This window comes from Athene noctua, chromosome 11 (genome assembly GCF_965140245.1).
Source record: "Athene noctua chromosome 11, bAthNoc1.hap1.1, whole genome shotgun sequence".
Taxonomy (NCBI): Eukaryota; Metazoa; Chordata; class Aves; order Strigiformes; family Strigidae; genus Athene; species Athene noctua.
Genome location: NC_134047.1, coordinates 9,932,964 through 9,955,220, shown reverse-complemented (window position 1 = coordinate 9,955,220; position 22,257 = coordinate 9,932,964). Strand labels below are relative to the sequence as shown.

At 41.4% G+C, this 22,257-nt stretch overlaps 1 protein-coding gene across 2 annotated transcripts in view; it reads right to left on the bottom strand.

Moving 5' to 3' along the window:
• Positions 1-2,556, bottom strand: part of TMEM164 (transmembrane protein 164) — a 52,362-nt gene extending 49,806 nt beyond the window's left edge. The window contains exons 1-2 of one of the 2 annotated variants that reach the window (XM_074915627.1): positions 2,161-2,556; positions 1,362-1,956 (exon numbers count right to left, since the gene is read on the bottom strand). In XM_074915627.1, the coding sequence (XP_074771728.1) occupies positions 1,362-1,826 (465 nt within the window). In that variant the 5' untranslated portion in view covers positions 1,827-1,956; positions 2,161-2,556. The remainder of the gene's footprint in view (positions 1-1,361; positions 1,957-2,160) is intronic. The other variant, XM_074915628.1, reaches the window with a different exon arrangement.
• Positions 2,557-22,257: the final 19,701 nt, after the last annotated feature.

Sequence of the window (22,257 nt, the reverse complement as noted above, 5' to 3'; positions counted from 1 at the left end):
CGAATAGAAAATATTTCCAGTAAACACTGAGTATTGCCAAGAAATGGAACGTGACTATATTATTTTAATGATTTCTACAAATATTGCATACCTTCTGCTTTCCCCTTCATTATGAACAGTAACTGCACAGCAATTGTTACCACTTCATGGGAAGCAAGTGTCCTATGGTGTAAAATACTGAGCTAACGTTGCATCACTGCTTAGAAATTTACACAACTTACTCATTAAATGCTAGGACTGCAAGTTAATTGCTGTAAAGGTCTTGAATATTGCTGGAATAGCTTGTTTTTTCCCCTCTTGAAATAATACCCATCTCCCTCAAATCTCTAGTACAACCAGACAAGATGTTTCCATTCCTGATAGGAAATGCTCTCCAGGAATGAAACTAACAACTGGCTTGATCTGATGCAGCCCGGATCACTTAACATTCTGCGAAGAGATAGTGGCATTGGTCTGATTTTCCTCTGTTACTGATCTTAGACAGCTGTTGTTATCATGGCAGGTTTTATGAAAGCCTTTTTGACATTCTTCTACTAATTCCTGAGCATAAATTTTTTAAGTTGACCAGTGTTAAGGGTACAGTATTAGCAAAATTAAACAATAATAATTGTTACATCTCCCACACTCCAAGCTCAGTGAAACTGACGGTGAAGTACATGCACAGGACTACTGACAAATAGAGCTTGTAAGCTTTAGATATCAGAGTTCAGTAACTATTAATGTTTCCATTATTTTGGAAACTACACAAATTGCAGGTTATCATGCATCAACCACCAAGCCACAAGTCACTAAAGCACCTAGTTTATCCAGGTATTAAGCCAGATTGGTTCGTTTACCCCATGTACGAGACACAGGTAACACTTGTTTCCTTACTATTCGGCTTCTAAAATTAGAAAGGTAAGCCTACGTTGTCTGCACAAATTAAAGAGTAATTTGCTTCTTCAACACCTTCACAAAACACATTCATATCCCTGAAGCCACTTGCTTGAAAAAGTTGCATGTAAATTACACAGCCACTTTAGCAATAATCTTGCTTTGGTGCAAATTTTACCACTGCATTTTCTATTCTGGAAAAAAGGATCAGGTGAAAGCAAGTGGTGAGACAGCCCTAGGTTTTTTGCATTTTCAACCAGAGATTTAGACATTAATCGGTTTCACAGTTGTACAGTTTCACCTTTTCATGTGACTTGATTTTTTTCATAGCTTTCAATTCAGCTGATTAAAAACTAAGTCAGTTTTGAAATGTTTATACCAATTCTTGGCATTTATACTTTTGGTCCACAAACCGACTATGGGAGAAACTACTGCGTTTTAAGTATAAAGCTGAAGCAAACTCCCCGGTGACTGCACACAAGCCTTACCTGCATCATAGTGACCACATGGCAGGGATTCAAGAGGTAAATGACTGTCCTGGTGGCAAATTTGAAGCCCACCTCCAGCCCGAAGACGAGGCAGAGCAGCACCAGCAGCACATTCTTGCCCAAGCTCTCCTGTTTAGTCTGGGGCTGCTGCAGCAGGTGACCCTCCATCTCCCTGAAATGCAGCTGCCTGAGCTTCCCCAGGGACAGAAGGATCTCCACGATGCCCACGCTGAGGAAGACCAAACTCTCCAGAAGGCGCTGCTGCCCAGAGAGAAAGGCTGCGCACTCCGGCCCTCCGTTGCCAGCAAAGCTGGGGTCCACACCCCCATACATCCAGTCCAGGAGATTATGGAGGCTGTAGCGAGACATGGTGGGACGGTGCCTCCTCTCCCCCCCGTCACTGTCCAGGAACAGGTAGGAGCAAGATGGAATCAGAGCCAAAATGCTCTCGGGCTGACGAAGCATGAAACGCAAGGACGACCCCTCTGTGCTCCCCTTCCCTCCCGAGCTCCAGGAGAAGCAAGCAGCTCAGCTCGGGCCAAGGCTAATTTTTGGCTTTTCCTTCCGACGCCGGGACGAGCCCGCAAGCAGCAGCCTGCAAGAAGGGAGGAGCCACAGATGAATGGAGCCTGCGAGCCGCGGCGAAAGCCCCTCGCCCTCGGCACCCCTCCTCTGCCCCGCCCGGCACTACCGGCCCCCCCGTTCCGCCTGCCCGCGGTCGCAGGCTGCCGTTCCCCGCGGGACGCCGCCACGACCTGCCCCCGCCGCCGCGGCCCGCCCGCCGCCCCGGCCCCGCTACCTCCGGCGGCGGACGCGTGCCCCGTCAGGGAGCGCGGCGCGGGCGGGAGGCGGCAGGCGCAGCGCCCCCCGCCATGGCGCCCGCCTCGGCGAGGGAGGGGAAGGAGGAAGCGGCGCTCGGCTCAGCGCCGGCGGCACGGCTGAGGGGACGAGCCCGGGCGGGCGGGCCGCTCCCCGCTGCCGCCGCGTCCCGCGGCTCCGCCGGCCCCTTCCCGGCGCCGTGGCATCACCCCACCGACGTGCCTGACTCACACCGAGAAATGGACGAGCCCCAGGAATTGGCTGCGCCCGGCCGCCCGCTCCTCCCTCCGCCACGGCTGCTCCCGCCTCCCGCGGCCGCCTTCGCTCCCCACCGCCTCCCTCCGCCGCCTCGGCGGGCTGCGCTCGCCTCTCCCCATCCTCGCCTCCCTCCCTCCCGCTTGCCGCTTCTGCTTTCACCCGCCCGCTGCCCTTCCTCCTCCTCCTCCTCCTCCTCCATGCGGCCGCCCGGCTCCCCCCTGTGCCGCCGCAGAGGAAGGAAGGGGCCGGCAGCACTCCTCCTCCCCGCGCTGCTGGGGCTGCGGCCCACCCCTAATCGCGGTGCCGTTTGCCGCCCCGGTGCGAGGAGCGGCGCTAGCCTGGTACCGGCCTCAGCGGGGCCGTGGCAGCAGGTAGCACTCGGCCGACAAATTGCATCTCTAGGGCGCGCCGCAAAAGGCCAAATTTGAGAGGGGCTTCAGCTGAGCCCCGGCCTGGGGGCGGGTAGGGGCGTGCGGTGACCCGTGGCCTGCGCGGAGCGATGCGCTCGCCTGGGGGCGAACAGCCCCGTGCGGCGGAGCCGGCCCCGCTCCCGCCGGCAGCTGCTCCCGGGGGGGACTGCGGGTACGGAGCTGCGCTTCCATCTGAAAGGCGAAGGTAGGTGGAGACGGAGGCAGAGGCGTGGGTTAAGGGGATGTTGTCAAGGCAGCCGGAACCAGGAGCAACCCCCCCGAGAGCGTGTCGGGCTGTCCGCACCCCGCCCGTGGCACATCGCGCTGCCCTTCCTGACCGCTGCGGGGCTGCCCTGCCCTGCCCTGCCCTGCAGGACAGCTCTGGGACAGCGCTGCCGCCGGCCAAACTTTTGAGTCTGCTTAATTGAAAATAAAAGCTCGGTTCTATGAATACGTTTGAAAATACCAGGCAGGTACCTCTGCTGGCTGAGTGGAAGTGATTTCCGTATAGACTGAGAGGCAGCAACACCTGGTCTGCAAAGCTGGAGGCAGTATGTGCATGCCAGTCTGCTGTGAGGAAATTCCTTTTTTGGGAAAGAAAAGGGACCCACCAGGCTTTTCCAAGATCTTCAAAGGCTCCTTTCCACAATTGAGCTTGATTAAAAATTCTACTACAAAATGCTGTTTTCTCAGTCATTGCTGATTCATTAAAGCACCTGTTGTTGATCTAATTATGCACAAACCTGCTGCAGAAAGTGAACGTGCAGAAACCAGATGCACAAACCTCCGGCAAATGCCTCCCACAATAACTGGACAGGCACAAACGTGCTGCATGAACCTGCTTCACAGCTGGAATACTCAAAACAAGCAGCTCAGCCCTAACACCAATATTTGGCAGTTCTTCCCCTATTTCTGAAATACAGAACTACTGCTCACAAAGATAAGCACAGACTATTTTCTCTCAAGGGCTCTACCAATTGGATTTTCTGCTGCCATGAACAACCTGTAACAGATCTGTCCCTTCCTGTTCCCTCAGTCACATCCAAGAGGAGAGCTACTGCTGCTAAAAGCAATCCCAGGCACCTTGCCTCTGCATTTCATTCAGTCTCACCTTTTGCAATGACTGTGGGCTGTTCCTTGTACTTCTCCTTTCCTGAGCTTTTCTTTGGGGAAGTGAAAAAGACCTATAATTAGAATGGCAATACACTGTCAGCTACTGGTATCTCAGGTGTAGCGATTTCTTCAGACAGATGTGGACTATCCAGAAGAATGTGACAGATTCATTGCAAGGTTTGGTGGGGGGTTTTTTAGAGAATGCCGGTGAAGGATAGCTGGCTGAGAATGTGAACGCAGGCAGTATTTTGCCCACAAAAAAAGAGCATTTGCAAAATGAGAGTTGTCCATAGAAGAGGAAGAAAAGAGAACAGCTAAATAAAACCAGATGTCATAAAAGCTAAAGACTTAAACAATTAATAGTTAAGATCTCATAGAAAGGAAGTCTAAAGAAAGGAGTTTAAGCAAAGGAACAATGCTTTAGAAAAATAATTCAAAGGTCACAGTTATCCCAATTATGAGTAGAATAGAAATAATAGTAAGGTTAGCTCAACCACATCATGAGGTCTCTGTTGAAGAAAATAAAAAGGAAGACAGGTCAGATTACTAAGAATAAGAATAAAAAAAGGTGTGCAGCAAAACAATTGAACTATCAAGAGCTATCAGCTAAAAACTGCTCTGGAAGTATATTCATACTAAAAGGAAGACAGAGAAAAAGATTAATCCCCTACTCAACGGAGAAGAAAATCTGTCAAGAAATTATAAAGAAAGCTGAAGTGGTTGGTGCCTTTGTTGTATGAGACTTCCAAAAAAGATCAAGATAGTTATGACTGGTGATGCCAAGAACAAAATTATCTTAGCCCAGAGTAGGTAAAGAACAGATTAGGAGAACTCAGATAAACCAAGTTGTTTCAAATTGTTTGAGTCTAGTAAACACAACTGCAAGACCTGACTGAATTAAGAAGGTGAATGAGATACTGAAAAAACAGAAGAGACAGCTGTAAATTGCTGTTCTCAGAGGGGGGACGGGCCCAGAGAAATACAGCTTGATCAGTGTAACTAACTTAAATCCCTGGAAAAATCTGGGGACAAATAATCTCACAAACTATTATTAGCACCTAGATGATAGCCAGGGAATGACAGCAGTCAACATGGATCTGTCAAAAATAAATCACACCAGATAAATTCATTTTCTCCTCCAGTAAGGAACTGTCCTTGTGGATAGAATGGAGCCTGTTGTCAGTTTGATTAGGTTTTTGACACTTACATGACATTTTCATTAAAAAGTTAGAGAAATATGGTCTGGATAAATGTATTATAAGATCTATAAAAACTGACTGGATAGCAAGCAGTAGTTCACTTTCAAAAGGAAAGAATATATTTCTGGGTTCCTAGAGCCTGTCTTCAGTCTGGGTCTTTTTGTTACTGTTACTAACAATGTCAATAATGGAACAGAGAACATACTTACTAATTTTGCAGGTGACAGAAAGCTGAGGGGGACAGAATTAAATTTTAAAATAGTCTTGACCATTCATAAGCATGCTTTTTTCAAAAAAGTGAAGAAGGTATTCAGTAAGATTGAGTTGCATCATAATTCAGCATATTATACTGACATATAGTGTGCTGAAATCATCACTGTCTTTCCCTTCCCCTTGCTGCTCCTTTTCTCTCACGCTGTCTTATGCCAGCATAAGCTTTTCTGGGGCCATGGGTTTGACTGTATGAGGAAGCTGATTAACATTACAGTTATAATTCCAGAGGTAGTTGAAGCCCTTTGCTGATCTATTTGAACCTACTTTGGGTCATGGCGATGAGTGAGGTGACCTGCTGATTTCTTGTTTGTCTGTGCTTTTCCACTCACTAGAAAGAAGAAACATAGTTGGTATAAAACTGGACTTTCAGGTATGATTCATATTTATTTGCAACAGCACAGTATTGTTCATTCATGTTCAGATTGTGATCCACTGTAACACCAAAAAATCTGTTTCTCTGATCTTGATCTGCTGGGTGGTTTAGGCACAGTTCCTTCATTCTCTCTGTTTAAGTTTCTTCAGCTTCTTTTAAGAGCACTCTGGAATCTGTCAATAAAAATTTAGTAGTATTGATGGAATGCTAAGCCATTGCTCTTTTCTGTTTGTTAACCATTTCTTCTCATCCTTTCACTAAGTAATTCAGGCTCTTACTAAGATCCATTGTAAATATATATACCTTCTATGTCAATAGAAATTGTTCTTCAAAAGCGAAAAATTCCTGTAACTAAAATGTTTGCACAAGAGTCTGAGGCTTGGTTCTTCTATCTACATGAGATTTATTTTTCAGTCTGTGGCTTCTTGAAATATAAAAATGGTGAAATCCATGAAGAAATGCCAGGTCCCTGAGTGTGCTAGTAGTCCTTAACAATCTGGAGCAGCCTTGTGTAGGGCTCCTACTCACAGATCATCTGCCTGGGAGTTCCAGGTTCGCTCTGGCCCAGCCCCAGTCCTCACCCAAGCTGTGCAGTAGCCAGACCTCTGTCCTCAGCTCTGTCCTTTGCTGTTCTCGATTTGTTGACTGGGCTTCCCAGACTGGCATTGGACCTGACTTGTCACCCCTCGTTTAATGATCACTGGACTCTCAACAGAAGCTGTCACCATCTCCAGCCCTGTTCTGCTCGCCTGGCTTGGTGCTGTGGGACTGTGCCCTTGTTGGCAGGGTCGCTGCTCCTGCCCGTGTGTGGTCGCCCTTGGCTCCTGGATTGCCTGCCTGGGTGGAGCAGCCCCACTCTTGTTGCTCCCTGACAATGTATGAAATACAAAGTCAGCTTATGTAACATTGCTCCCTCTGTAAAATAAAAGTCTGCATCTTGTCTCTCCCTAATGTGTCATTTGCAAATTCCATCTTAGGTAATCCTGGAAGTAAAGGCCTGAAGTTTTGTATGTGGTAGATATCATCAATAAGCATCAGAAATTGAACTTCAGAGCAGAGGGACTAAAAGACCTTAAATCTTATTCAAAAAAAGCATTTAAGCACATGCTTAGCTTAAGCGTGTCCTCAAATCCTTTGAATTTAAGTATATAAATTGAGACCTTTCCTCAACATCAAGCTGTATTGCTGTACTTTAGAAATACGATTCTACGTATCAGTATATAGTTACACCTGTGGATTTACTAGAAACTGTGCATCCTCGTTGTATAGGTGTTGAGGTGTTGTTAACAAAAAGAAAAAACCCACAAACAAAATGAACAACAAAGTAAAATAATATTTTAAGTCTTGAAATGCCTCTTACAAAAAATATTCACATGTATAGCTGAAGACATCAGCGGAGTTACTTTAAGAGTGAAGCTGTAATTTATCATGCAGTCTTATGCACAAAGTAATAAACCAAATCCTAATGATTAGGAGTTTATCAGAGTCTTCTAGCTGATAGAAAATTAGATTGTTTGAAGTGTCAGGGTGAGTGATCAATCTTTTATTTATAACTCATAATGTATTATGTAAAAACATTAGGAAAAAAATCCACTGTATTGTGGGTACTAATGTAAAATTAAAAAAAAATAAACCTAGAGGAACTGTCATCTTAATAATGGTTGGAGCTGGGTGCAATTGTCAGATCTCTGAGCACATTCCCCATGTTGTCCTCTAACACCTGTTTGTTGTTTAGGAGCTGATGCATCTCTTCAAACCATAAGGAAAAGAGGTTTTACTCCTATTTCTTGAAAGAAACCTAAAGCATAAAGCCATTGTGTCTTGTCTAATTTCACATAGTCTGTGGCATTCAGGCCTGAACCAAAAAAACCTTCCTACCTCGTTATATCTGTAACTCTTCCATTTTATCCTCTCTTCCATTTCCTTGTTTCTTCTCCCACCTTTACTAGACATTTCTTGGTCAGCCATGAGTGATAGTCTTGCAAGATTGGCCGTGCGCTAGGGACAACAGTTTGCTTTGTTCCCTCAGCTTGCAAATTAACATTGGTCTAGTTTTATGCACTTGGTCTAGATAGTGGGAAGTGAGCCTTGAATGAATTCCTACACATACAGACATTGAACTAGAAAGGAACTAAGAACTGCCTACCTAAAACAGGAGGGAAAGAGGGCACCTGGACTGAAGGGAAAAGCAGGAATGGAGACAAGTTTTGCAAAGAGTTGGGATTAGGTGGCCAGTTAAAGTACTGCTGTTTATTTACAAGGATTTATAATAAAATAACATGAACATTACGTGCAGGATATTTGATCTGATGATCTTTGGAGATGAAAATGGAGTCAGAGTCTGCAACAAATTCATCACTCTCGTAAGTTTAAAATAGAGTTGAGAGTCCTTGTTTGTCATTTCTTGTCTGAAGAACAGTACTGGGCACAGTACTGCCATCTGAAATATGCTCTGAGCAGTCAGAACAAGACTTGGAATAGCCACTGGGTAGCACTTGCAGACTATGGGCATTCATATATTCAAGTTGTGTGCGCAGAAAGCAACAACATTTGTACTGCTTAGACTTGTAAACCAGAAGGCTTGTTTCTGCACAAAATAGAAACCAGAATCTCTTTGGCTTTCTACTAATATCCTACCTCTTTCCGTTTTTCACGTGGCCTTCTTGCTACATTCCTTCTAGCCAAGGAATTAATTAAATGTACTTTCCCTTCAGGAACTAGGACAATTGCTTCCCTACCCTGACTAAATCTTCAGAAGTATATACATGTACATGCTTCCTCTCTCCTCTTATTTTCGGTGTGTTTTTTGTTGTTAGGATGGCTGCGATACCTGGGGCTGAATTCAACTAAGTCCTGGAATATTTTTTATAGTCTTAAGAAAATTCTTCTCCTTTTATCCACCTTTTGAAAAGTAATCAAAACCAGGATCATTTGCAAAAGCGGTGGGACTGCAAGCAGTGCTATACTGACTATGCTAAATGCTGATTACTTGCTTTGTTTTATTGAGCATGAACATGGGAAATAGACTGCAATAATTAGGTGGCAGTCAAACACTACTATTTACTACACTTCTCATAATTAAGCTATAGCTGGGTATATATCAATATTGCTAACATACAATATGCTTTTAGATCTAATATAAAATGTTGCTTCCCTCGCTGTAGATATCAGATGCCGGGGAAAGGGTCTCTCAGCCTTGAGGGGTCACCTTGAGAGGCGTCACCATTCAGGGGAAGATCACTGCCATGCAGCCTGCTGCCACACAGGAGAGCTCTGGGGGCTTGGCAGGGCTACAGATATTTATAGCATGAAGTGATTGACCCATAGACAAACTTTGGTGAATGTGCAGGTGTGCAGCTGTAGCAGCTTTCATTTGGTCTAGTCCCAGCTCAAGCTGGTACTGTTAGCTCCTGGTAAGACATGGCCTAGGCTCCTTAGCTCCTGAGAAGGTAGGGCCTAGCACAATTCTCATGGTTTGCCCATCAGGGCTGACCTCAGTCAGGCCTACTTGTTGGCAGTGCCTGAACTGAAGCACTGTTCACTCCCTCAGAGTGGGTACATCCATCACATCATCCCACCACGAAAAGGGGTGATGAGTTACAGGATACGCCATCACTATGCAATTTACAGGGCTGCAAGCAAGAGCTCTTCCAGGACACCCTGGGGCACAACCTGCAGAATTAACAGCACTAACTCGAGCATGTAGTGTAGCAGAAAATCAAACCACTAACATCCACATAAACTCCAAATGTGCTCTGGGAGTAGTGTTTGCCACAGGACTGATCTGGAATGAAAGATGGTCTCTAACATCAGCAGGACAGAAAATAGCGCATCAAGAAAAAATTTTGGATCTTCTAGATGCTCTAGAAAAACCAAAACAAGTAGCAATGTTATATCATAAAGCCATACCAGTGAGATACTTCTGATATGACTGAAGGAAACAGTCTTGCTGACAGCTTGGCTAAGGCTTCAGCCTTACAACCCTTACAAGTCCAACCAAAAATACAAGAACTAATGCTGTTGACCATAACTGAAGAAGACTTAAAAAGAGAACAGGGAATTTTGCCCAGAGAAGAAATTGAAAAATGGAAACATTTAGGAGTAAAATGAGTAAATAGAATCTGGACATTAGAAGAAAAACCTTTTCTCCCCAGGACTATGTTGATACCTTTGCTTAGAGAACTTCAGCATTGGACACATGGAGAACCATCTTATCTAGAAAATCAAGTCTGTCAATCATGGGTGGCACCTGGACTGATCCAAACAATATTATATGTCACAAAGGAACCACCAGGCAACCACCTGGAAAAATTCTATCAAGCCATTCAGTACAGGGTGGCTTTTTCTTGTTAGCTTTTTTGCTGTTTTGTTTTGTTTTTTTCTTGTTAGAAATCTAGGTTCATAGAGATTCTTCCATCAGTTATTCTGACTTCCTTCTGTTCACATGTATTTTTTATGAATTTAAAGAAAGGCTTGTGGTAGTGTAATTGATGATTTCCCCTAAAGGAATTTTCTTGAGGGAAAGATGAAAGGTTGTTGCATTTAGCATATCTCTTCTCTCTGTCAGCTAACTTAGCTAGAACATATGCTAGACAATACTGAAAAAAAGTAAATGTCAACTTGAAACATTCAAAACAGAAGCTTAAAAAGCATATCACGTTTTCATGTTTTTTAATCTGATGGACTGAAAATAATGATATAAAGCACCAACAGAAACTTGTTAGTTGACAACTGTGTGAACCAGCTTTTCATTGAATCCCATTTCTGTCATGTTTGCAATATTTGGCTTATTTTTTTCCCTTACATAAAAAGCTGCAATATTAATAGACACAAAAACAGTTGGATGTAAAAGAAGGGAGAAATAAAGAAGTATCATGAATGTGCGAGGTTTGCTTTGAGATAAAGAAAATCACAGTTAACAGTTAATCTGCATATTAATTACTCTACCCATGTTGAGTTAAGAGGTCAAACAATACTGCCAGTAACTGTAATGCAGGTTGAGGATGCATCTGAGAAATGGTGATACGTTTCTTTGTACGTTCATATGTTAAATGCGTAAAGGCATTCTCTGAAGTTGTTTGGAGCTTGGGGAAAAATACTTTTTTAAGATGAGTGTGAAAAAAATTGATCTGCTATAAAACGTATAAAATGTGTTCTTAAAAAAATAGTTTCCATCCAAATGTTATTTATGTATTCTTCTTAAATTTGAACTAGCAGAAGGAAAATGCTCTATTCACACATCAGTAACTAAATATTTATGCCTTGAAGTGCTCAATGACATTCACTCCCTTTTGTGTTTGTGTCCCGTATTGTTTAGCCATTTTTGAGTTTTCAAGTAACTTGCTGTTTCATGTCCAGTGCTAGCACCATAATATTGCTAAGTATAATAAAAGGCATTTCACAAAGACCCACCCAAACTCTTTTTCTTGGAAGCTCAGCTTTAACAGCACTTTTCTCACTGTTGCCTTCCAAGTCAAAATATTGTATTAATGTAATGCACTCTTATAGATGGCAAGGTTTTGGTAGCCGGGGGCTGTGGGGGTGTCTCTGTGAGAAGCTGCCAGAAGCTTCCCTGTGTCCGACAGAGCCAGTGCCAGCCGGCTCCAGGATGGACCCGCTGCTGGCCAAGGCCGAGCCCATCAGCAATGGTGGCAGCCCCTCTGGGATAACGTATTTAAGAACGGGGAAAAACCTGCTTTGCAACTGCAGCTGGAAGAGAGGAGTGAGAATATGTGAGTGAAACAGCCCTGCAGAGCCCAAGTGAGTGCAGGAGGAGGGGCAGGAGGTGCTCCAGGCCCGGGGCAGAGGTTCCCCTGCAGCCCGTGGGGCAGCCCGTGGTGGAGCATGTCTTTGGAGTTTGTTTTAAAAAGTTATTGAGGAAAAATGTGTAGACTCACGTCTTCTGTGCAAGACTGTGCATTTCATAAAGTGTAGGAGCCTTACACGAGACAGAGGTAATATTGAAGCTTTGTTATTGACAGGCTTATTTAACCATTTTGTTAAAAAGACTATATGGAATAATGAGCCCTCCAGTGGTTGTTCACTCTCTCAAATTCTCATAATGCTCTATTAACTAATACAATAAACATCTCCCTCCCCCCATTTCTTTTTCAGTAGCAGCACAATTTTTGTTGTTTTATCTCTTCAGGATGTTGTTATCACTACTTTTCTGAGACACAGAAAATTAAATAGTAAGAATCAGACTAGTTCTGTTCTGATGATACATGACACACCTGCATGATACATGATACTCTCCCATAAGGAACTTTAAATACCAAGAATACATGCCTGTTTCTGCAAGAGGCATGATGACGTGGCATTTGGCCACTTAGGACTTGGCAGGGGCCAAGTTTTAATACTTCATACATTGATAGAACAAATGTGGAAAAAGATATCAATGCTTGCAGAATGGAGGGCAGGAACTGTGTTCTCTCCTGTTAGAGCTGAAACAGGGAAACAGGTTTCACAGTTCTCTCATGAGATGGGGTAGGAAGGAACCCTCCAAACTGCAGCAGTCACTGATCTGAAACTTAGTGACAAATAACTTGAATTAATTTTTTTAAAAATGTGTAAGGATTGCAAGCTCCTTTGGAAAGGAGCTGATGTGCAAATATGAGGTTTTTTTGCTTAGGCCAGTGTAATGCACAGAGTTTGAAGGAAACAAGAAAATACTTATGCATTTTAATATCTCTGCTTATGTTCTCTTCTCAGTATTCAGATGAATCCTGTAGTCAGTGTCTCCTTTATTCATACTGCATCAGTGGATGTTTGCTAACAGTTTTCTGTGATAGAACAAGGGAGGTAGAAGAGTTTTCCAGGTCTGTGACTTCCAATAGCTCACCCCTTTTTGTCTCTTTCATAAGTCTTAGGAATATGTACCACAGAGCTCTCTAAATTTATCAGGATTCACGGCTTATGTACATGTGAGCATTTTAACAGCTTGGCTGATGGTATGCATCATGCTTCAGAGCTAGCTGCTTTTTGTTTTCCCCTCTGGCTAGTGACTGGGAAGACTTTTTTCACAATCTCAACCTTGACATGTTCTTTTCCTGCCCAGAGAGGGAGCGAGGGCTATGGTACTTGGTACAGGTGTTTCAACCTGCAGATCATATCGGACTCAGTAACAGATTTTTCTGATTAAAAACTCTGACTAATGGTGAAAAGAGTTACCCAAATTATTTCCTTAAAGCCTTCTTTACTAGAAACAGCAAAAGGGGTAAGCAGAAACTGTAGCCTGGATGCATAGCTCAAAGGCGTGGCCAGACCTCTGGAAGCACGGAATTGAAAACTTCATCCAGTAAAGGGGGAAAGAAGTAACAAAAATATTTGTGTCCCAGCCTGAAACTCTTCAAGTTATTCATGTTTTTCAGATCCATGTGCTGCTGCTTATAGAGTCCAAAGAGCACAAATGCCAGCTAGATAAGCAAATTCTATATGTTCAGTCACAAGCAGAATAGGGTACAGCTTTCTCATTAAAAGATTCCTTAAAACCTTCTGTACTAATAATACTAGTACATGCCTTCTTCTATTTCTGTAATTCCATGAGGCATCTACAAATTATGTGAAGCAATGTATATATAAAATAGTTATCTTTAACTGTGAAGGCATTTTCACTGGTATCCTGTGAATAGAAAATACTACCTGCTATTACTTGACAGGGAGGTGATATTAATATGAAAGAGCAGCATAATCAGTGCCTGTCTAATTGGTATTATCAAAATAATTCCTTGTATTCTGAGAACTATTTTGTAATACATTGGAATCTGACTTTGTTCCCAAAAACCCTCTGAGAGAGGCGAACAAATTATTTAAGTGGTACAAGATGAAGTTCAAAGCATTCTACTGATACAGAGCAAAATCTAACAACAGTGCAACATCCATACCAAAGCACTGGTTTCTGTGAGGAGATCTTAATGTCTTCCCAAAATTCTATAATATCTTTTGGTTGTACGCTTTTGCTATTATAGCTGGCAGGTCTGCTCCAGCTCCCATTAAAATATGAAGCAAAGATTGCACTGTGACTTAAACCAGTCACCTGAAACATGTAGCCCTGTTTGAGCTTTTGAAACCTGCATTGGGAGAAGACTCTGAAAACAGACTCCGGGTTAGGCAGCACCTTATGCATATTATCTCAGGAGATAAGTGGGGAAAAGGTTTAGGAAGGGCGTATATGCCCTTTATTTCATTATACTGCATCTGTAAATGCAATGGGTACATTTAGTATAGGGCTTATTAAGAACAACGCCTGACATTGGTGTTCTAAATTTTCTCATTATGTGCACTCTTGCAGAAATGTTTATATTCCTGTCAAAGATGGCTATACAAGCCTAGAGAAGAAGTCATCTGGAACTAGGAATCTCTCTTTGTGAGATCTGGAACAATAGTGACCATTTTGCATGACAAGAGTACTTGAAAAGGCATCTAGGTAGAGCTACAATCCTGGCCCTGAAGTAGAATATCAAAGTTTGGACTAACTATTTTTTTCATGAAACAAGAACAGAAACTATGGGGTTTGGAACTCTGTAAGAAAAGAACTGAAGAGGAATTGAGATATGATATTCAGCAATAATGTTGAGCATGAAGAAGCTTCTTTGAGACTTGCTTTTTCTGATTTGTAATATTGTGAGCAAGTGGGGTCACTCAAAAGATCTAATTAAACCTGTCTTGGGTAGAGGGGTGAGTTGAGCTTTAAGTCTTTCAGTGACATTAGGGAAGAAATACCCAGTCACTGAGGCATTGTCAGCAACAAAATACCTTCTGCAAACACATACTATAATATTATAAACACCGTCATTTCCTTTTCTGTTCAAAAGATCTTCCAAATGTTTTCCAAGTACTCCTTTTGTATTTTTAGTTAGCATTTGTCAATATTTTAGTCAACTCACCATTTTTTCCCCAAGTTTTAATAATAGTTGTAGAGAGCATAGGTGCACTAGTGATCAAACTGAGATAATTGTTCTGTGTAATGAATGCAACATAGGTTTCAACAGATTTTTTATTAGTCTGCATTATTTTCAGCAATTTCTGTCTCCCTCCACACCAAGACAGTACTTAACTTCAATATATTGCACCTATCTAGAATAATGCTCATGAGGAATTAAAAGAGCTTTTCAGAGTGATACAAATCTAATATTCCTTTTATTCATCAGATATCTTTGTATTTCAGTAACAGATGGGTGCAAAAGTTCTGAGAGAGACAAACCTTTTTTTTTTTTTCATAGTGGGCTACCTATCTAGTAGCTGAAGAAGATCTGCTGGGAAGCTTTATACATCTGATGTGAAAATTTCTTAGCTGAGACAACTTACCAGTTCCGTAAATAAGGAAAACCCACAAATCTTCTGCTTTTCTTTAAAAAAGAAAAAAAAAAAGGAAAAAAAAACTCAATCAAGCAGAAGAGTACAATTTAGTACAATTAACAGCCAAAACTTTGTATTATCTGCAGTGTTAAATATAATTCTTATCCGTTCATTCACACTTTGTAAACCAGTTTAAATGTCACCAGTAGTTGGTATTTTGAGACTATTTATTTTGTAGAGATCGAAGTATATTGGGTTATAAACATGTAGATAGTACACATATAAACTAATGTCACAGAGCAGATGTGTGCAACCTTCTCAGCTGAGACACCTGTTTGATTTTGCATCAAGACACTATGGGTGTATACCAGTAAACAGACCTATGCTTCAAGACACATTTTTCTCCCTTCCCATAAGTGTCTAACTCCTTCCCTCTAGAGGATTTTTATGAGAGAAATCAGGCTAGACATCTGCATTCTGCAATATAATCTTTGTTGCAAAATTGCTTGCATTTTCAATTGATAACAAAAAAAAAAATTGCACAGCAGGTGGCAGCCCAGGTCCTGCTGGATTTTAGCTTGGTTTGCAACTCTGAGAAAAAAAAAGTCAGGCTTCCAGTCTTCTGGTGGTTACTGCTGTTAAACAGATGTCCTTTCCTTTCTTCGAAGCAGGTGATTTTTATCAAAGAAGAAATGGAAATGACCTAGTCACTGTCATACTACAAAGGCAGAGTGGTTTGAGGGAAGATCATTTGAAAAAAAAAAAAAAAATCAAAAGGATGCAAGCAGCACAACTCACTAGCAACTTGGGATAGAGCTTGCTGCGTAGATACAGGTTGTGTCAAGAGAATGTCAAAATAGACAGTAAATCTAACTCTTGATAATCCTGCATGAGTACTGTTACACAGACACCTAGATACATGTGCCTATTATTAGCAGAAGCAAGAGGCTTCCTCAATGTGTTTTTGGATGTTGAATGGCCTGATTAATCTCAAATATTTTGCCTAAACTATAAAGAGTACAGCATAGTAGTCTAAGCCTTGTAGAACCAAGGATTTTAAAATTCTTAATCAGATTCTGAAATTTAATTCCCAGGTGCTTCTTCTCTCTCCTGTCTTCTCTGATCCTTAAAAGGGGGAGGCGGGGGGAGGGGGCTGGTGTTAGGGAAAGGATATCATATCTTCTTTCCCAATGGAGTAGTTTACTTTGAAATATCTTGAAGAATAATTCTCAGGAAGTCCACTCATCAGATCCAGCATTTGCACCCATTCTGTCTCCAGAGAGGACTAAAAATCTTGATGTTATCATTAATATTACTCATCCTTGTTCAATTTCCTCACCTAGCCTGTGGGGAAAAAAGCAGGAATCCTGGGAGTATGTTGATCATTAGATAAAAACTTGACAGCATTTATTCATGATTACTTTGGGTTAATGGCAGGCATTTTAATCTTGCTTTGCTAAAACTCTTTGTTTATTTGCCTGAATCGCACATTTCAGTATTTGGCTAAAGTACCACCTAATACTCAAGGGAATGTCTTAGAGCTACAGATTTACGAGATTATTAGGCTTAATTGGTATTAATACTGCAGACTTCCCATGGTATTGAAAATGGCTTGCTTATTTTAAACTTTTTAATCCAGTATTAAGAGGAATTGCCATTAAGTTACACCATAGAAAAATAATTAGTCCAAAGTTAAACCTTGGGTGGTTGGTTTAAAACTGTTTAAACCTGTTCATCACAAATCCTCTACCATTTTTCCTGAGCTCCCTCACATTTGTGCCAGCACTTTCTATAGCATGTGGGCCAGACTTGTGCCCAGTGTAGCACCAGAGGAGTCAGTGCTCATACTGGAGATTAATTTGATAATATTTGATAATATTTCAGTCATCTAAGGTGCTGGTCTCTTAGTAAGGATAGAGCCCTATGCTGCAGAAGTCAATGGAAGCTCACTAAGTGCCTGATGCAGTTCTCACAGTGTCTCGTTTTTATGGAAATATCTGTCCTTATTCCTTTGCTTTGTGTGTTAATTATGGTTTAATGATGTCTATTTGCAAGATAAATTCTGAAAGGTCCTAATTTCTTTTGCATGGGGTGTAAAATAATAGGAATTGCATTAAGGTAGCATTTGCTGGTTTTACTGCATAAAAAAAAGAAAATCTGATAGAAGTCTCAGAAGTTAAGTGATAGGTTTACAATTAAATGAGTAGCAGAAGTAAAAGGAGATGTTTAAAAATTAGAGTGTCATTCCTGTTTGTAGTGTTTCCCCTATACTGCAAGTACTCTGTGCACTTCAAGTACTGTTGTATCATATATGACAGGAGTATAAAAATATTTAACATTTTAGATTCTTAATACAGGGAAGAAGAGGATACTGTAGCATTGATTATAAATCTAATTTGGTGAGTAAATTTGAATAAGGAGAGTGGTGCTTTAGTTTTTCCTCATCTAAAATTCCTAGCTGAGGCATTGCACAAAGCTTCTTTCACAAGATAACTGGGACTGACCCAAGACTTCACTGTAAAAGCTCTATGAGAAAAAGGTATCCCACCTTATAAGCTTTTTATTGTTTTTAACCCTGTGTGTGGGCTAAGTTCATGACATAACTTCTGTATAACAGTGTAAACAGCTACATATGACTTAGCTAATTAAAGGCCTGAGAGTGTTTTTAAAGTTGAGATCAATTTGCTTTTTGAAAAGAATTTGATATTGAGTCAAAATTGCAGATAAACAGGAATTGCATGTGCAGAGTCATTATCATAGAAATGATAATTTATATACTAACAGCACAAGTTGTGCAAGAGAGGTCAGGCCTTATTAAACAAGGAATCCATGGAAGAAAAAGAGCTAGGGATTCAAATCTCTTTAAAAAAAAACCCAGGTGGGCTCTGCTGTTCATAGGAGTAATTGTTTATTCTGCATAGCAATATTTCAGTCTATAGGCTTTCCTGTGGTCAGGCATTTCTCGGAAAGGAAGTGAGCATCAGTGTAACATTGAATAAGGTTGTAGCTTTTAATTCTCTACTCTTCAGCAGCATTGTGTCAGCGCTTGACTTGACTTGGTTGCCTGAGAAGCATGAAGTCAGCGAAAACCAGCAGTAACTGGGGGAAAGGTAAAGGTGGCAGGGGGAGATCCTGACCACTGACTCAACTGGATGAAAGGGTTAATGCACCCCATCCCCCCTCAGCACATGTGCAGAACCCATGCTCCACCTTTCCTCATCTCTCATGCTCCTCATCTAGTATGCAAATCAGCCAATAAGACAAACTTAAAAGGTGACAGAAAACATTGCTGTGTGTGCACGCACCACCATTACTGGACCTGAGACAATGCTGGAACCTGGGGTGGTGATCCAGATTCCTTCCTTTTCTTTTAAGTGCCCTTCTTTTCTTTCTTATAGATTATCAATAAGAGGCCACATAGCTTACTGTCTTTTCCAAGTTCAAGTTGTTTCTACTGCCAATAAAACATTTTAATTAGTCATTTGGTGTTACTTCACCTTAATTTAACCCAAGGGGATCACGAATGCTTTACAACTCCCTGGGCTCCCAGTCTGGGTTGTAGCAACTTCATGGCCTACATTTCATTTCAATAAAAGATGGTACCTGGAATTACAAAGTATTGTGGGCACTGTTGTGAGAACATAGGTGTTTGGCTGCCATCAGTACTACTGTGGACAGACTGAACGAAGACATTAAGAGCAAAACTCAGTAGCAGTAGTTTATGCTAGTATAATTTGGACTGGTGCTCGAATGACACATAACTACAATCAAATCAAACAAGATAAAAATGAATTCAAAACAGAATAGATAGCTACTGCAGCTCTGTCGTGTTCAGCCATGTCAGCAATGTCACTCCATTTTCAGTCATCAAAATTATTTCAAATTTACCCTTAAAAATATTAGAAGCAAAATACAATGGGAGGATTTTGGCAATCAAATTTATCTCGTTCTTTTTTGTTGGTTTGTTTCTACATCAACGCTGGGGATGATGACATTTGAGTACTTGTCTTCCCAAGTGTCTAAGGAGAAAGGCTACTTGATCGATTGTGTAAGAAATTCATAACAGGGGGTCTTGTCCCTAGTCCATGTCCTAATAACCACTTTATGAATCTTTAAATTGTATTATTAACATTAGTTACTTAATTTTAACAACATCTTTGAGCTACCAGTACCCCTAAATTGAAAGGATAAGCAGTTTATTTTAGTGGGAGAGGTTGGAGGTTACTGATGCCAATCCCTACACTCCCAGCTCATTAAAGCGTGGTGGTGTTGCTGCCCAGTTTCCTGTTCCCCTCCTTAATAGGTAACATAACAGGGATCAAAATCTGAAAACAACCTAGATTTGCAGTCTGTGAGGGGAGGAAGTTGAATCAGGAAGTTCTCTGCACTTTCCAGGGGAATATGAATTACATGATTTAATTTCAGGGAACAACCCTCCACTTGGCTAGATTAACAGGTGATTTTGAAAGTAAACCAGCCTATCCAAAACAAAGGTTCTGTATCCCAAAGAATGAATCAAGTGAAAGTTTCTTAGGAGTCAAACATAACAACAAAATTGCAGGTGAATAAAGATTATAGTTTAGACTAGGGAAATATAAATGAAACATAGGTTGCAAAGTCTATCCAACATGCATACATACAACCTAAAACCCATGTTTGCCTCTTACAGAACCTCCAGGTACTGCTTTCTAAAATATATCCCACTAACATCTCTGAAATGGACTCTAGTGATTTGACATTCACATTTACTCTCTGATGGGAGTCCAAATGCAAGCTCCTTCAGAGTATGGATGTGCAGTGTGTGGCCGTGGGCTCAGACTTGTTTCCAGTGGTGCTTTCATAGGATGGGAGCCTAAAACACCAGCTCTGTTCCTTTATTTATATCTGAAGGTTTCTAATCTGAAAAGACATTGATGGACTTCCTTCTCTTTTTCCCCTTTACTCATGATCTCTAGCTAATGCTTGCCTTTTCTGGAGTCCATTGAAAAACAAACAAACAAAAAACCCCAGGGATGCTGGAGTTTTGTCAGTATAAACAAGTAGTTTCTTCTGCCATTGGACAATGTGACGTATTTTCCTGCACAGAAAGGGCCCTGGCCTGGAGCTGACTTCTGAAACCTGAGCTTTCCTTGACAAGCTTTCTGCTTAAAATGCTTTAACAATTCTGTAACATTTCATAGAATCATGGAATGGTTTGGGTTGGAAGGGACCTTACAGATCATCCAGTTCCACCCCCCTGCCATGGGCAGGGACACCTTCCACCAGCCCAGGTTGCTCCAAGCCCCGTCCAACCTGGCCTTGAACCCTGCCAGGGAGGGGGCAGCCACAGCTTCTCTGGACTAAAATCAACTGTTTGCACTCCAACTGCTCAAAAAGCATTGCAAAGCTTGTGGGATGTCTGGGGGCATAGTCTGCCCTCTCCTCCCATCCAGTCAGGTCTGCTTCGGTGAACATGGACACCAAACATTCCTTGTGATGGTACTGGAAGTTTGCAGTTAAGTTCAGTGGAAGCAGATTGCAGGCTGGATTAATGAACAAAAAGAAATAAATTACTTGATAAGAGAGTGTGTTCAGATATAAAATGAACTTTGATAGACAGCAGAGATAAAAAAGGGGAAAGTGTGAAATTATTTTCTATTATGTGCTTTTTAAGTCTTCAAGTTACAGAATTTACTTTTTAATATGAGAAATTTGCTCCTAAGAAGGAATGAATTTACTACACCACCCCAAGACAGAGGCAGCTGCTATTTTGGGAGTTCAGAGCTTACCATAACATACATAAATCCAGTGTGAAAACATGTCTTAGAAATATATCCACTTTATTTTAAGCAACCCTTTAAATTCTGAGAACTATCACATAATCCTCCACTACATGCTCTGCACTTGTGATTCTCAGAGCTTGCTGAACAACCTCTGTGGGAAGAACTAACTGATATTTAAACTGTGAAGAGAGGAGAAGTGCTACCACTGCTGTGCTTCACTGTCCTAAACTAAGATTTATGCTACTCTTGACTTTTCTCCTGAAGGGTGTTACTGTAAATACTGATCAATAAAGCTTAAAGAAAAAATAGCTATAGTGCTGTTTGTAGCCTTGATAATCAGGAGATAAGAAAGGCAAAGTTTGTGAAGAGTAACATTTCTTGTTAGCCCCAGTGATACAGTTGGAAGAAGCCATGAAAATAATATTCTAAAACTTGGTAAGAGATGGAATTGCTCAGGGTGTTTCTCTAGTGAATATAATGCACCTTTTGTTACCCTGCCTATTTTTGCACTCGCTTCTAATTTTCTCAAGCTGCTACAAGTCTTTTTTTATTTGAAGATGCTTCTATTGTATATTAATGAAGCAGTTGAATTATCTAGGCAACATGGGCTAAAGCTGAAACTCCCCAGCATCATCTTTCTTAACTATCATTGTCCAGTAAGAAAATAGGTCTGTAAGTGATACTATTCATCTGAACAAAAATAAACTGTTATCATGGTATTTGTCAGCTGTGTGCAGTACTGATACCTGAGCTGGCCTTTGGAGACAGATATCATTACAGATAATGTGATGGTGTCTACTTTCAGGCAGTTTTGAATTCTGAGTACAAGCCCAGCAGGAGCAGAACACACCTCTGAATGCAGCCATTCCCCACCCCAACTCTGGTGTCTGCAAATATTCGGAACTAGGTTTCATTCACAAGCATTTACCTCTTGTGTAACTACAACAACAACATTTTTGCAAACAATCTGCATATATAGTGTTATGTGAATAAATTAAATAATTGACTCCAGGAATCAACTTGTAGTGGACCTACTGACAGAAATGAAAGCATAGGCATTAGAAGTGTTGTGTAAATTAAGCATACTATTAATATTTCTTGTATATATGACATTAATTGGAATCCTGAGGAACAACATGTACAAGCAGGTAGCAGCTACTGATGTGACAAACTGATTGTGTAAGTAGAATTCTCTTCTGTTTTAATGGTAAAAGAGAAGCATTCAAAACTATCAGAGTTTTGTTAACTTTACCAGAGTGTTAAAGATTGATGTTCACCTGGAGTCTTCATTAAAAGTGCTTTTACTTTATAGATCTGAGTGCCAAGCCAAATCCTTGATCGCATGGGAAGTACTTTTTAAGGTAAGAATTCAAATATCTTTTTGGAAGACAC